Below are 16,051 nucleotides of genomic sequence, written 5' to 3'. Positions count from 1 at the left end.
AATAAAAAGATGCCACTGTTTGTTTGGATAACTTCAGTTGCACCACATTAGGACAGCGCTATTCACTGAGTCAATTTCTCCTGTGATGTCACTGAGTCGTTAGCGCTGCTAAAACAGGGGCAATGAAGCAGCAGGTCCAAAGAAAATAAAGCAAAGCAAAGCAAATTTATTTGTACAGCGCAATTCATACACAACATAACTCAATGTGCTTTACGCAATTAAAAGCATTAAAATGCAAAGGAATAAAACATTCAAAACAGATAAAAATTAAAAATGAAACTACAATTAAAACAAAATTCACTATCAATGAATAGTGGAAATACTTTAAAAGCATTAGGATAAAGAAGAGTCTGTGTGCAGCAGAATAGCGAAATGCTGCTTAACCATGTTTGCTTTGAATTCTGGACTCCACTGTGTGACCAAAGTTTGTTGATCTCAGAACCCTACTAGGTTTATATTCCATAACAATTTCTTTAATGAATTCAGGACCTGAACCATTTTGTGATTTATAGACCAGTAGCAGAACTTTAAAATCTTTTCTAAAGCTGACTGGAAGCCAGTGTAAAGATGTTACAATTGGAGTTATATGCTGTGATCTCTCTTCCTGTCCATAATAATAATAGCAATAATAATCTTATGTGTCTCAGTCTCTTGAAAATAAATGTGTGAAGCTTTTTCATGATTTTATAGGGGGCCATAACTTTTGTTTTGTATGTTTGATTAGCTCAAATGTGTTGCATTTAAACACTGACCCTATTATACCTAAAAGAGAAGTTCACCATCCTTAATCAGATAAGATGGTTAAATTGAAAGCTAGAACCATTTGGCACACCATAATCTAGATATGCTTTGATGTCTTATGATGTTCATGTGTATGCACTGAGTAGCACAATGTTTGCAGTATTGGCCCCTGCCAGTTCACCAGGTTATTTTCTAAAGGCTACATCTGCAGCCAATTAGAATAGAAACCCCCAAAGAAATACTTTCACTGACCTCGGGCCAAATGAATACTGGCCAACTAAAATCTATAAAGTATTCTTTAATGAACAGCTAAATATTGTAAACAAAATATTGGAAACAGATCTCAGTGTATTATTAGTAGTTCAGTTTGACATTGTGCAAACTAAAGCTACAATAATAAACACCCAAAAACTCTCTCTCTTGCTCTCTCTTTCTCAGTCTCATATATGTGTGTGTGCGTGTGTGTGTGCATGTACCATACAATATGGTTTGCAATTAGCTATAAATGTCACAAAATTGCAGCTAAGCATTTTCCTCTATTAGACAGGGCTATGACCCGAATAAGTTGAGCTCCTCCCCTCAGTTCAACATTGGTACTTAGCACTAATATGCGACTAGATGGTGGAACAGCAATATTTTTTAGATTAGGCATGGCTTTAGCTGACTGTTGAAACACAAACATGCAGTGGTTCACTGTACTTGGACTTTAGGAAGTTGGCGAGAGGAGTTGGCACAAGGGATTACCAGACCTCTGCATGCCACTGTGTGTCACACTATTAATGGGGCAATCCATATCAGCTGTGAATTTGCACACATGGAAACATCCCCCTTTGCTGAGTTCTCTCGAAAAACACAGCTCCACTGTTATACCATGAAGGCAGTGGGAAAGTGCAGTATGTCACTGAAGAAGGCAAAACGGTTTCTTAAAGTCAGCCCTCTTGCACATCCAGCATGAGACTTTAATGACTATGAAAACACCCCTTGAAGCCAGTATAGTAGCATGTGCTATTTCCTGGCACTAGAAAAAGTGTTTTGCAGCTCAGTTCTTAAAAAATGAAGTTGAGGGACGGGTAGTACCACAATTACCAGTTTGTTGTATGACGTGATGAATGGTTTATAAACCTTGTTTTTTATTTGTTGTTTAGATATGGAGCACACTGACAGTAACATATATTTGTGTTGCCTGGTTAGCAATACTTTAACCCTTGAGAACCCATGGGGTGGCGTATTTAAAAGAGGATGTGGATGTCTTGGGTTCTCTAGGGTTAATATAAGAATGCAATACTAGAAAATGTGATAACCATATTTTGATTGACCTCTAGTAAAACATGACCAGATTGAGCACTTAACACGCATGTCCCCCAGTTTCTAAGACAATTTCACTGCTACCTGGACATTTTAAGGTCATTGTTGTGTAAACAAATGGCAAAAACTCAGTTTCTCTCCAGTTAGTTTTTAGTTAAAAACTGTGTCCCAAAGTAAGAAAATGAAGACAAGTGACAGGTTACAAAAGAGAAATAGTTCTGAAGAATAAATGGCCTTTGGATGTTTGCAATGACCAGAGCATGACCGCTTCCCTGAAGACGACGTGCAAAGATCTTACTTGTGGCTAAAAGGGAGAAGTGAGGATTGTACAACTGTGGTGTGAAATTATATCAGCAGCAAGGACACTGAGAAGGACACACACTCTACTGTATGTTTGTCAGTGAATCACTTAAAGTGTACTGCGTGTATAAATGTTTTGAAAAGGATTTTCCACTTATACGCTTGGCTAGCAGTAACATGAAGTAACCAATACTTGCCAGCTTCTTTGGGGAATTTGTTGCCGGGTTTAGAGTCAAATTTAAAGAATTGAAAAGTCCTATCTTGACATTTCCATGTTCAGGCCTCTAGAAAGAAAAAAAAAAAAACTGTTTAGGAAAGAAATTCCAGTCCGTAAGCTAAATTCGTCACACCTTTCCTTTGTTTGCTGTAACTATCAATGCCCCTTGTCGTCCCGCCTTTTTCTCACTTTCAGGAGATGGTGAATCATATGCTAAGGACAATATGAGCAACAAGTTATTCGAGTATGATGCCAAAGAACCCCCCCCCCCACACACACACACACACACCTCATTCCAAGCAAAAACACTGTGTGCTTATTTGACTGGAAGCTGGTGTCACTTTCTATCCAGTGTCTCACTTTAGCAGCTGGGTTCCCACCTCCAGACAAAACACACATTTCCTCTCTATGGCCACATATTAACTATATTTCAAATAATACAATTTCCATTCAAACACCCAAGTAGATGGATTCAAATGGGAAACCCCATATTTTAAGTCGTTATTAAATGTTGAAGGTAGGAGAAAACACCAATTACAGCAAAACCTGAACAAATAAACTTCACTATCCGCATAATGCATAGGGTGTGTATGATGAGCTGTTTCAGGGGCGTAACATGATGATGATGTGAATCTTTTAAATTGTTCTGCCATACGAAAGCATTTGGCAAGTAGTCTACATCCCAACTCTTCTGGAAACCACTTGATATTCACACTAGAGTTCTTCACTTATACACACACACGGTTTAGTGTACCAAACATAACCTTACCATGCAAAAGAATATATGGTTGTAAAAGAGGTTAGCTTATTTGCCTTTGTTAAAATTAGATTCATTAAATGCACAATTGGAGTGATTTAAGGTGAAATTGGTTCTAGAAGCTCTTAAAGCACTCAGGTTCATGAGAAACAATCAAATGAGGGTTGGGGTTAAAGTTATAGTTGGTTAATATTGTATAGTTAGTATAATTGGTTCGTTAGAGTCTAAATTGAACTATTGTTGCCTTTTTCTCTTAAATGATCAATTTCATCCAGTTTCTTGACCGTATATCATCACTAACGTTTTAGCCCTGTTGGAGCCGAACCCATCAGACACTCGGCAAGAGGCAGGGTACACCCTGAACTGGTTTCCAGCTAATGGAAGATCATACCGATCATCCTCTGTTTTGTTTTCAAAGATCCAAGCAAATAAAAATTTATATGAGTCACTCAATAGTGATTTACTTCACAAATATCTATACAGTCTCTGAAATACTCCTCCTCACTAGGCCAGCTAAAGTGAGCTGGCACCGACCCCAACTGACTTTGGGCTAGAGGTGGGGTACACCCCGTATTGGACGCCAACCAATCACATGGCACATTTAAACAAACTATTTACTTTCACATTCACACCTAAAACATTTGAACGTTTGCAGTGTGGGAGAAAACAGAAGTGTGGTATCCAGAAAAAACCCACACAGGCACAGGGAGAGCAGGCAAACACCACACAGGAAGGCCAGATTTTTAAAACCTGGAACCTCAGAACTCTGAGGCAGATGTGCCAACCATTCTTGCTGTTGTTCACAAATACAATAAACTGTGATTTGTAAATCAAAATACAGTAAAAGCCAAAATTCCAAGTAACGTAATGTTAAAGGTTTATTTTTCTCCCATACATTAGTAGGTACTATGTATAACAGAAAGATACTGTATACTATATTATTACAGATAAGCATAATGTATAACATTACTGTACAGTCTTGTGTACAACACAATCACAAGTAAAAAAAGAAATGTAACCATGCACTGAAAAGAAATAAATGCGCCTGTTTCAAAAGAGAATTATGTAATTGTATTGTGTAAGAAAAACGTAATGCATCCAGTGTAAAACAATCTTTTAGCTATATTTTCATAAAACAAAAAAATAGACATTTTATTGCTTGTTTTTGGAAAAACAAGCTACTGAAAACTGTATGTGCTCTAATTATATCCATATGGAACCAGCACCAGATAATCATCAGAATCATTTTGGGTAAGAATCTATGATGAGCACATTCTGATCTCAGATAATCCCCTTCACAGCTCAATGAGTACCCTCTATAATTCTCAAGAAGTTCTTTTCCAAATTGCCGCCCCCAGGTTTGTTATTTCAATTAGACTTCTTTCATCTCTTAATGTCCTATCTGATTTTAAATCAGTCAGCCATTTTTTCACTAATAATGTTGATGTAATATTCGTAAATTCACACACAGGAGGGTCCTTTGCGCTGCAGATCCAAAGGTCCATTGAAGTTCTCCTGTTTTCCTTCTGCCTTGGCTTTTACAGTACCTGCAAATATACAGTCTTCAGGTCTGTACCCAGATGGTTCTTAGCCACACATTTGTACGTGCCAGAGTTGATGACCGAGAGCCTCTGGACAATAAGCGTGCCTTCAGGGTAAAGCAGTTGGCTTCCCAACTGCTTACTTTGTTGTGCCATTGACAGAATGGAATGATCTGGAAGCTCCCAGGTGATTTCTGGTTTAGGTACACCAATTGCAGCGCAGTTGAGCTTAATAGGTGTCCCTGCCATTAAACTCAAGGTAGGAGGTGGCATTGTAGTGATGCGTGGTGGGTAGGCAACGATAACAACAGGGACTGTCATCACAGCCTCTCCCATATCATTTCGAGCTCTGCACACATAGTTCCCTCGGTCATGGAGAGTGGTGTCCTTAACGATTAAAGTACCATTCTGTAACAAATGGTAACGTCCCAGGACTTGAGGCCGCATAAGCATGTGGCCCCCAGGAAGGGTCCAATAGATTCTGGGTTTTGGACTTCCATCTGATAGACAATGAATGAAGAGAGGATCCCCGAACATACTGTGTACAATGCCCCTTGGCCTTGTAAGAATGTAAGGCTTTTGCCCTACATCCAGAATGATGAGCTTCTCAATGTAGCCCATAATGTTCTTGGCACCACAACGGTATTTCCCAGCATCCTCAATGCGCGAGTTATAGATGACGAAAGTCCCATCATTTTCTGCATGTCTATGGGAATTATGCCCAGCAATAAACCGCGTTCCATTCGGTAGGATCCAGTTGATATCTGGCTTTGGGTGTCCATCAGCAGAGCAGTTAAGAACGTTGGTTTTCCCCAGAGGAGAGACAATCCTTTCATTGAAAGGGTTTTTAAAAATGGGCCTTCGTAGCATATTGGTCACCTCAAGTTGTACCACTAATACTGACTCTCCTCCATCATTTGTTGCCATGCAAATAAACTCGCCTGTATCAGTAGGGCGTACGTTCCGAATTTCTAAAGTCCCATTATGATGGACATTAATCCTACCCCCAAAGTAAGGTGCCCTTAAAAAGATGTTATCTGGCATTATCCAGGTGGTAGTTGGAGTTGGATTGCCTTCAGCTTTACAGTCTATGAGCTTCCTTGAATATTTAGTAGAAAACTCTTTTAATAAAGTTCTATTCTGATGATTGCCATTTATCACAGGTGGGTTACCACTAATTTCAAGTTTGTAGAGTCTTCTGTTTTCACCACCTGGGTTGCGAGCCATACAAACATACTCTCCACCATCGATTGCTTTTGCACCTCTGATGTCCAGCGAGCCATTTACATGCAACAAGTAGCGTTCATTGGATGCTGCTATGATGTCATTGGTGGGCAATATCCACAATATCCTAGGTTTGGGTTCACCAACTCCTTCACAGTCAAAGCGGATGTTTTCTCCTGGTTTCAATCTGGCATAGGTCTCACTGTTTTGACGTATCATGGGAGCGGCAGTCACGACAGTTATATGTACGTGCATTTCATCCTTTCCGACTTGATTTTCAGCAATACAAGTGTAGTCTCCTTCCTCTGACATACCAACCTGGACAAAAACATTCAAAGATATGTTAGCACAGATTTTTAGATAACTCATGGAGACTGAGGATAGAATGTGATTCACTCACTTGATTAACATAGAGTGTTCCATTGTCAAACAGAGTGTACCGTCGTATTCTCCTTCCTCCCCTTAAGGAATCAGCCTGCAAAGCACTGTTAACAACAGTGCCATCTGGAAGACCCCAGGAGATCTCTGGCTTTGGAGCCCCCGAGGCTTTACAATCAACCTTCAAGTCATTACCATACAGAACTTTCTTCTTGCGATGGGGCTTGTGCTCTATCTTAGCTGGCTTCATTGACACCTTGACGTTCATGAGTTGAACATCATCACCAGTTACACTTTTAGCCATACAGAGATAGTCTCCTGTATCTTTATCAATCACAGAATTGATGATTAGTGTACCATTTTTCAGAACCTGGTATCTCCTACCCATCCTAAGGAAATACAGTAAAAATAAAGAAGAAGAACAGTTATTTTGGTCAAATGATGTAAACAATCCCATAATTTACTCGTGTTTCCTATTTCACTTTGGGGTGGAGTTTGCAGTTTTCAAGAAACAACACAGTCACTAATGTTAAAACTGTATCACTTGAAAGTTGAATATTTTCAAAATTGAGTTTTGAAAAATCTATCCCTGTAGCCCCATTTTGTGCCTCTAATTTAATTTTGATTATTATTTTAAAACTTGTCATGATGCGACAACTATACCTAAATAGAGACTGTAGAGACATAAAATGTGACAAAGTGGTTTTATCAATCAATACTATACACTCACGCGGGCACACGCCAGACCATCCCAGGGACACAGTGCAGTCTCACGTAGACTTGTTTTTCTGTCCAGATTACAGTATTTACTTCAAGATAGCTACAAAGGAACTAGACAGTTCTCGAACTGAAACAAGGGGAAAGTGGAATGGTAAACGGGTTGGAACATGCAATACTAAAAGAAGAGAATGCCAATGGCTTCTCAGTAATACATTTGGGGATTGAGAATCATATCCTCACAAAGCACGTGAGAACCAACATTGGATTATTCATGTTTCTGCCTGACATGCAAGTTGTTGTTTTTTTAATGGATTCATCATACCAAAAAATACATCAAAACAGTAACATTTACATTTTTTTTTCAACAGTGTAGCAGCCAGGCGTAAGATCGGCTTGTTTACGAATGTGAATGTTCAAATTCTTGAAAAGTGTGGCATTGCTCACAGAGATCAGAAAGGTAAGCAACTAAAAAGCAACAGAAAGCATAGAATACTGTATACGCAACTGAGAATAAAACCAGTTACCTTGAATTTGCAGTAATATTATTCTGTACATTGCGATTGGTAAGGGAAACTTACCTATGCCATTGGTCTATCACTGCTTTCGATGGTAACCTCCACATAATCCTGGGTTCAGGATCTCCAGTTGCTGAGCAGTTTAGTTTGAGCTGATCTCCAAAATACAACTCGGTTACATGTTGGGAGGTCAGCACTATTTTAGGTGCAGATTCCTGTCTTTCAATGGTCAGAGTCACCACCCTTCTCTCTGAGCCAGTAGAACTGGTTGCAATACATTCATATTTGCCATTGTCGGTTGGTGTTGCATCCTTTATTTGGAGAGTTCCGTTATCATAAACAGATATCCTCTTGTCCCAGGCAAACCTTTGTGGATTGACCACCAATCCGTCATGCAGCACCCAATGAATGCTAGGTTGAGGGCTACCTTGACCTGTGCATGGCAGCCAAATGTTTTGTTTTGAAACAGCTTTCACCTGCTGCCGTTTCTCCTCAGAAATACCTGGTGGAGCAGCAACCACATGCAGGCGGACTGCAGCGGTATCAGCTCCAGCAGGGTTACTAGCAACACACTTGTAATGACCTCTGTCAAAACCAGACACTTGTCTAATGACCAGAATCCCACCTGCATTCACTGATACTCTTCCATCTGGTGTGCTTTGCTCTCTTATTTGAGTCCCATTTGCTAGAATCCATGATATCGTGGGAGTGGGCCGACCATCTGCCTTACATTCAATCTTTACAGTATTGCCTGCATGAGACTTTATCTCTCTCGTTTTTGGTTCTAGTATACGTGAGGGGTAAGCTACAACAGACAGGGTGACAATAAGTTTATCGGACCCATGGTCATTCTCAGCAACACAGATGTACTGGCCATGGTCCTTAATATTGGTATTTTGAATTGACAATGTCCCGTTGCTCAACAACTCAAGCTTGCCCATTCTCCCCTTGATGGTCACGGTGTTTCCTGAATAGGAAAGAGAAAAACAAAAAAAGGCCTCTTATAAAAAGATTAGCCATTAACTTAAGTAAGAAAGGGTGCTACTTGCAAATTTTTTAAACAAGTTACATTCCTTTAGGTTAGTCTATCAACTCCAGCAGTGAGGAATTATTTTTTTAACTTCTCGTTTATGATAATGCCAAGATCAGTCATACAATTCTTAACCTAACACTATACAAAATATGCCTTTTGGGTACCTGTGCTTGAGGACAAGTGTTTCCAGGATATCACTGGCGGAGGGTCTCCGACAGCCTCACATGGTAGTAAGGCATCGGAGTTGGTCAAAACTGTAAAGCTGGCTGCATTGCCACCAAGTATTTTGGGTTTTTTGGTCATGAATGTAGTAGTTGGTTGAGTGTTAGCAACATTGGGACTGGTTGTGATGGGGATATTTTTCACATTGTTTCTGTTATATGTGTAGATGTAGTCTTGTTCTGATGTATATCGGGTCATTGTCCCAAAAGAAATGCCTTTCTCTCTGCTCTCTCTGGTGCCACTTTGTACTGTAGGTCTAGGTCTCCTTGGAGCTGCTTTTTGACCATTGTACCGCTGTGTTGGGGGTCTTAAATTATTGTAGACTCTGCTTTGAATAGTTGTGTAAGGTCTCTCTGATGTGGGCATTATGTTTGAGAGGAATAGCGGGGTTCTGGTAGTATAGGAAATGCCCCAGTCGATTTTCTTATAAGCATATGTATGCTGCTTGGATGTGCCTGAGACTCTGTTCAAATCCCTTGTTGATGTGTACATTGGAGATTTGGAGGCACTCTTTTGGGGCAATAAAGTGGTCGGGACTGTGGTTTCCATAGTTGGTTTCTTGTTGACAAAAGTCTCAGTTGTACTTATTGGATACAATTTAGCAGTTTTTAGTTTCTTTGAGGGTCTGTGTCCCTTTGATGGCCTCCTTCTTTGTCCTTGGTGCCCTCTCTTTTCACCAGAGTTTGGCCTGGTTGTCGGAAAATCGTCTGTAAACCCACCTGACCCATACTCAAATTCTTTCAAAGGATTTTGCCCTTGAGGTGGTTTGACTGTAGGCGGGGAGGCAAGAGTTTGTGATTCTGGTGGTGTATCAACAGTGGTGAAGGACTTGGAGTAGTATGTTGGTCCTATTGTAGTTAAAGGCTGTGCAGTGGGCTTCAGATATGACAGTTCGAAATCTGCTGAGAATAAATCTTCATAGTTATCATCAAACAAAGAGACTTTTGTTTCTGTTTTCATGGTTGGTGGTAGAGCCTCAGATCCTGCTGGCAGGTGTGTAGTGATGGTGGGCAGGGTAGCAGGGGATGTAGTGAAGGTTACAGTTGAAGTCTGAGGAGTAGTTAATGTTTCAGTAGTAATTGGCTTTCTTTGCCTTCCCCGTATTATTTTGTTGCCAACTTTATCTCTAGCCCCAAATTGCATAGTAGGTGTGGATAGTTCCATACCTGTGGTTAAGATAACAACAATAGATCAATTGTTGGGTCAGTGTTTAAAAAAATAAAGAAAAAGAAAAAAAAATTAAAGTAGTTATTAAACCCCAAAAATGCTTACCTGTTGTCATTTCAGTTCTGTATGGTACCGTAGAATTCTGCTCAGATGGCTGTATAAGTTTATTGATAATGGATTGTATGTCAGCAATACTATTGGGTTTAACGATTCTTCTCCGACCATGGAACACTCTTCTGCGACCCCCTCTCCTTTTCTTGTGTGGGATGATATGGATGTGCTGCTTGGAAATTATGGTAGAACCTAAAGGTGGGGATTTTATTGTTTGGGTGGTATGGAAAGTGATTTCTTGACGTCTCTGTGTGGAAGTGACACTTGTGATGGTAGATTGGCTTTCTGGATCCGTGTGGACTAAAAGCTCCACGAGGTCTGTGCTGTCCCTCATTGGTGTAAAATTAGGATCAGTGTTAAACGAGAACCCTTCTGTGGATGTCTCTGGTTCTGAAGGATGCTCTCTGGAGAAATGTAGCTGAGTTTCTTCTGAAGAATCTATAACAATTTCAGGCTTAGGAAATCTTTCGGGAGAGTGAAGGCTTGTAGTTTCATCAAAACGAAAGACGTCTGGCTTGAGCGAAATCAAGTCATACGGTGTGATGCTCTCTCCTTCTCTCTTCTTTGGACTGCTTGTAAATATAGATTTATGGATTGACATATAATCTGTTATCTTTTCTCTTTCTGGACTGAATGTTACACCATGGCTGTTTTTTGAGTTTGCGATTTCGGACTCCTTGGTCTCCATTCTGTAAATGCCACCTTCTTGAGGGTTATGTGTGGAAACTACAGCAAGCAAAATTAGATCATCATCTTGTACCTCACCAGAGCCAATTTCATTATGATTTGACAAAACAGTCTTGGACTCTTTTTCTGTCTTTCTGTCATTAGTGTTTTCTCTTTCTGCATCTTGGGCCTTCTTCATAAATACAGCAAATTTCTTTGGATCAACTTTCCCAATTGCTTTATTATATACCCTTTTGCCATATGCTCGTCTGTTACTGACTGGGTACCTCCTCTGTCCTATTCGACCTCCTGAAGTATGTTTGCCCTGTGACCTCAGTCGAGGGTGCCTTTGATCTGAAAGGATAGATAATGCTTCATGAGTTTCTCCGACAGATGATTTGTAATAAGGGATTTCGCTCACGGTCATTGTGATGTCAGTTAAAGTCTGGTCCACCTGGCTCTCTATCTCCATGCCTGATCCGTCATTATCAAAGTCTCTCACCACTTCAGAGCTTACGTGTGCTGTCACGTGAGAAACGAGGAGGTCAACTCCCAAGTGATTAGAAGCCACACACCTAAGAAATCCTCGATCCCTCAGAGTGAGGCTCTCAATCAGTAGGGTGCCATTCTCATACACTTTTCTTTTTCCTTGAGACCTGTCTAATATAGATTGGTCTGGGAGTATCCACTGCACTGAGGCTTTTGGACTTCCTGAGCTAATGCAATCAAAAAGAATATCTTCCCCTAATTTCTTTGATACATGGACACCATTGACATCTGCCTCCTCCACATCAGGAGGCAGAACTGTCACTCGAAAATGCAAAATGTCGGCGTCCAAGTAGTTGGTGGCAATGCAGTGATAAAGACCCGTGTCTGAGGTGTCTGCACCCCGAATGGTGAGCTTTCCTTCAGCTGTGATTATGATCCTATTGTCCCCACTGGCATAAGGGGCTGGCACCTTAATTCCATCAGGTAAAATCCATTCCAACACAGGCTTTGGGTCTCCTCTGACTTGACAGCTCAACTGAACCACGCCACCTGCATTGAAAAATATTATTTGATTCAGTCTGAAACAAATGTGTTCGGTAATACAATGTTGCAGAGGCATTTAAGCAAAAGCAAGCTAACACACCTATTATTATGGTAAGCCAGCACCCACCTGCTATTACTGTGTGCTCAGTTTTGGTTTCATTGTTTTTCTTTATCATCGTCCAGGAATAGTGGCCTTTCTTGGGCATGGTGTTTTCCACCCATAGGTTGACGACAGACTGGTACTTGATATGGAGAGTAGAAAAAGTAGTTGTAGTACGGTCGAGCTGCAAACTAACCTCCTCTTGCATCAGCCATGCAGGAAGGGCTTTGATTTCAGCATCAATGTTTGTGTGTAGTTCATCCTCACCCATTTTCTTCTGATGATATTTATATACCATTTCAGGTTTTTTAGTCAACAATAAGTCTCTCTCAAGTCTCATGGGAGATTCACTGTAGGCTGCCAAGATTTGCCACAAATGTTGGATGTGTTCATGGTCAATGTTACATACCAAATATGTAGTTATGGTAGTAATAATTGCAGTGATATTGTGGCCCCCCTCCTCTTCCTTGATAAGTGAGAGGTTCTCAAAATTAGAGGGTCTCTGGACTGTACACGACAGGCTGGCATCGTTGTGAAATTGATCTGTGAGGTTCATTTGTATGGAACCTAGTGGGGCAATAAAGTCCCTTGGGGAAAGTGGAGTGAAATCGCCTTCATCAAAACTGATGTTTTTCGGCTTTAGATGGGGCTGAATTGAGGGTTTTATACAAGTGAAAGCATCACTAGGAAGAACGGAGAGGAGAGTCCTCTTGTAAAGGGTTGGATTGTCACAAACAGGACACAGCTGGCCTCTAGGATATTTCCTGTCCCGTTTACATTTTAGCACCCCTGGAAACACCCAAAAACAATTTTGAGGCTGTTAAATATTTTTCACATGGACATATAAAAATGTTAAGTCATTATTCACATACAAAGGTGTAATTTATTATTTGCTCTGATGTCAGCCAAGTCATGAATTCTAAGACAGACATTGGCTTCCCCATCTTGTGTGCTTACTCTTCTATTGAACTTCTTGTACTGAAGCATTGAACTGTTGAACGAGCATTTAATTACAACAGCATGTTATGTTTATTCTATTTCACCCAAAAAGTTGAATTTCCCCAGGTTCTTGTGTGTAGTATACTTTATTATTCCACTGTAACCAGAACAAATTCATCAAGCCAGCTATTTTACTCACCTGTGTGCTTCTGCATCCATAATGAGAGCCACTTCATACGACAATCACATGCCCAGCGGTTCCCATGGAGGAATAGGTTCTCCAGGTGGCTGCAGCCAGAGAAAATGTCCTCAGGCAGGATTGTGAGGATGTTGTCGGACAGGTGGATGGTCCTCACCGAGGACACCTTAAACACCTGGCTGTGTCTTAGGGTGATGAAGGTGTCTGGGTGGAGTTGTTGCAGGTGGTTGCCTTCTAGATGCACCAGCTGCAGATTGGTTAGGCCATAGAAAGCGTCTGGGGTGATGAAACTAATGTAGTTGTGGTCCATGTAGAGTCGCTCCAAGCTTTCCAAGCCTTTGAATGTTTCCCTGTTGAGTTCCTTCACTTTATTATAAGACATCTTGAGGACCTTGGAGAGCAGAATGAAAAGTCCAAGATGATGCATACAAAAAGGGTTAAAAATGACAAGGCTACTAAAACGTTTTGGAGAGAATCAATTCTGGTCAAAGCAGACCTGTTCTGTTTTTCGTTAGTCACTGTATTGTGAGAATATTTACCTGTAATGATCGTAGATCCTGAAATGCTCTGTCCTGAATGCTGTGGATTAGATTGCTGTGTAGCATCAGTATTTTTAATTTGTCCAGCAACAAAAGAGCATTCTCTCGCAAGACAGTTATACTGTTATAGCTGCAAACAGAAAAAATATGTGTAAAAAACAATAATAATAATAAATAAATCATTGGTTAAACTTAATCGGGGGTAACACAGTCTGTGGACACTAAACAGGTGAACAGTCTCAAGGCTAAAGCAATGTTTTTCATTTGAATGGTAGATTTGAAAATCTGACAAATGACAATGTCAGGTGAATATGTGTCTTTGATTAAATGTTATTTCTACCAAAGAAACAGGAAGGTGTGAAATGGGTCTCAAGCTTTTATATTGCTGAAAACACAGATGTGAGCAAACAAAAAACCTTGTTGGTACATCGTATAGTGTGACCCCACTATATGGCACATCACTAGTGGATCATAGTTTGAGAGGTACTTTGTCATCATATCACATGTTTGCCTATGCATCCAAGGTTTGTCGATACTTTGTCAATTTTTTAGCTCTTATCAGATAATCAAATACTACTGGGGTGAAAACAGGGGTTCACTGTCTTACCAAAAGGCATTTACTTTTTTAAATTAAGTTAAAATCTTAAAAATTGGGTGGCATGGTGTAGCGACTCATTAGAGCATAAGCTTCAGAGTACTGAGGAGCAGGGTTCAAATCCCGGCCCCGCCCGTGTCGAGTTTGCATGTTCTTCCCATGCCTGCGTGGGTTTTCTAGGGTCACTCGGGTTTCTTCCCACATCCCAACAACATGCATTAAGTGGAGGTCTCATTGTGAGTGTGAATAGTTGTTTGTTCATATGTGTCCTGCAATTGACTTGTAACCAGTTCAGGGTGTACCCTGCCCCCTGCCCGATGATAGCTGGGATAGGCTCCAGCATTGCTGCAACCCTTGTGAGGATAAGTAGCTCATAAAATGGATGGATGGATGTTAAAAGTTCTACACTTCCATTGTTTGTGCACCTATATGTGGGTTTTACCCTAAGTCTTGCTCAGTAGTTTATGAAATGCACACACAACATGATTGTTTTCCAAGAAGAAGAAGAAGAAAAAAAAGAAGGTCCAGGTAGCTCATGAATGAGAAGGCACTCCTCCCTCTTCCTCAAAAAGACAATGATAAGGCATAAGCAAGGTTTCCCAAATGCAGTTAATTAAAGGGTAACGCACCAGCTGAAAAAGCCATTTTAAGTTTAACGTTTTCAAAGGTTGGAACACTCTGCCAAATGACATTGACCTTCCACATAGTGACAGGTGCTTTGTTCATCTCAACTAATTTAATGTCCAAAAATCCCACAATAATAAATTCCGTGATTTAAAGTGTTGAGTGGATATAACAAGCCCCAACTTAAGTTTGCTCAATGTTAACAGAGAAATGTGGGAGCTCACCCAAGGTTAATTCTTTCCACAGATGGCTGGATCTGGGCAGGCACTGCGCTCAGGTATCGAAAGGTGCAGTGTACTTCCGTGGGCACGGAGCACACGCACGTCGTGGGACAGGTGCCCCCAACCGGCGACACACAGGCCAACAGAAGCAACAGAGACCCGAGGGATAGCAGACACCTCCGCAGGTGAAACCCTCTGTAGGCGGTCATTGTGCATGGAAAATGCATTTGGCCCTGGATTGTATATTACAACCCACCTAGAGACACAAAAGCACACTGTATGTGTTTCAGGATAATGAAAATGACTGTTTTTTTTTCCCCCAAACTGTAGCAAAATCTGATATTTTAAAAGTGTAAGTGAATCTTTACTTATGCAGCTACTTGCAAGTGGTGTAATAAAATAAAAAGAATGAATTCAAAATGGAAAAAGTAAGTCTAATCAAATAAGGTCTACAGTCTCACTCAGAGTGATCCAGATGGTATTTGCAATATGCACAAAAAAATGTAATGTCTAATGCAGCAGTCTACTATTGCTATTTGCACCAAAAACTATACGACTAATGAGGCTGCATACAGTTATTCAACCTGTTTATTAACTTTTATTTGCACAATGTGAAAAAAACCTCAACTAATATTGGCCACTTTTAACAAAATTACCTTTGTGTGAAGCTGTTGAAACTATTTTGTTGGGTCATTGCAAGCAAGCTTATTTCCTTGGTAAGTATCAATTTGCTTTTGTGGTTGAATCATGCTGAGGGCAACTGCATGGGTTCAAGTGAAGAAACTTACATAGGACGATAAAAGTTGGTAATGTGATGATAATTATCAGGTATATGAGGGTAAAATCATGATGATGTGTGATAAAAGCAAAATATTGCTCTCATGTTTATATTCCCTCTTTGAATA

General features: G+C 40.4%; 2 protein-coding genes across 2 annotated transcripts in view; one reads left to right on the top strand and one right to left on the bottom strand.

The window, feature by feature from the left end:
• Positions 1-4,858: 4,858 nt before the first annotated feature.
• On the bottom strand, positions 4,859-15,833 carry igsf10 (immunoglobulin superfamily, member 10). The gene is made up of 9 exons (XM_061826653.1): positions 15,150-15,833; positions 13,707-13,836; positions 13,168-13,558; positions 12,057-12,818; positions 10,226-11,935; positions 8,896-10,119; positions 7,762-8,665; positions 6,486-6,852; positions 4,859-6,403 (listed from the first exon to the last, which is right to left on the bottom strand). Exons 1-9 carry the CDS (start codon positions 15,371-15,373, stop codon positions 4,859-4,861), a joined length of 7,257 nt encoding a protein of 2,418 aa, XP_061682637.1. The 5' UTR covers positions 15,374-15,833.
• The window catches only part of aadac (arylacetamide deacetylase), a 34,886-nt gene continuing 34,025 nt past the window's right edge, over positions 15,191-16,051 (top strand). Inside the window, exon 1 of the mRNA XM_061826656.1 lies at positions 15,191-15,331. The gene's annotated coding sequence lies outside the window, so the exon portion shown is untranslated. The remainder of the gene's footprint in view (positions 15,332-16,051) is intronic.

This window comes from Syngnathoides biaculeatus, chromosome 8 (assembly GCF_019802595.1).
Source record: "Syngnathoides biaculeatus isolate LvHL_M chromosome 8, ASM1980259v1, whole genome shotgun sequence".
NCBI classification, from domain to species: Eukaryota; Metazoa; Chordata; class Actinopteri; order Syngnathiformes; family Syngnathidae; genus Syngnathoides; species Syngnathoides biaculeatus.
The sequence above is the reverse complement of the archived record's forward strand: the minus strand, read 5'-3'. Positions and strand labels throughout refer to the sequence as shown.

Bases quoted from the DNA above. Each gene is read 5' to 3' on its own strand.
- igsf10 (XM_061826653.1), bottom strand. From the start codon at position 15,373: ATGCATTTTCCATGCACAATGACCGCCTACAGAGGGTTTCACCTGCGG. The intron at 13,559-13,706 runs GTAAATATTCTC...CTGCTCTCCAAG, and splicing joins AGGATCTACGATCATTACAG to GTCCTCAAGATGTCTTATAA. The intron at 8,666-8,895 runs GTACCCAAAAGG...TTTCCTATTCAG, and splicing joins ACACTTGTCCTCAAGCACAG to GAAACACCGTGACCATCAAG.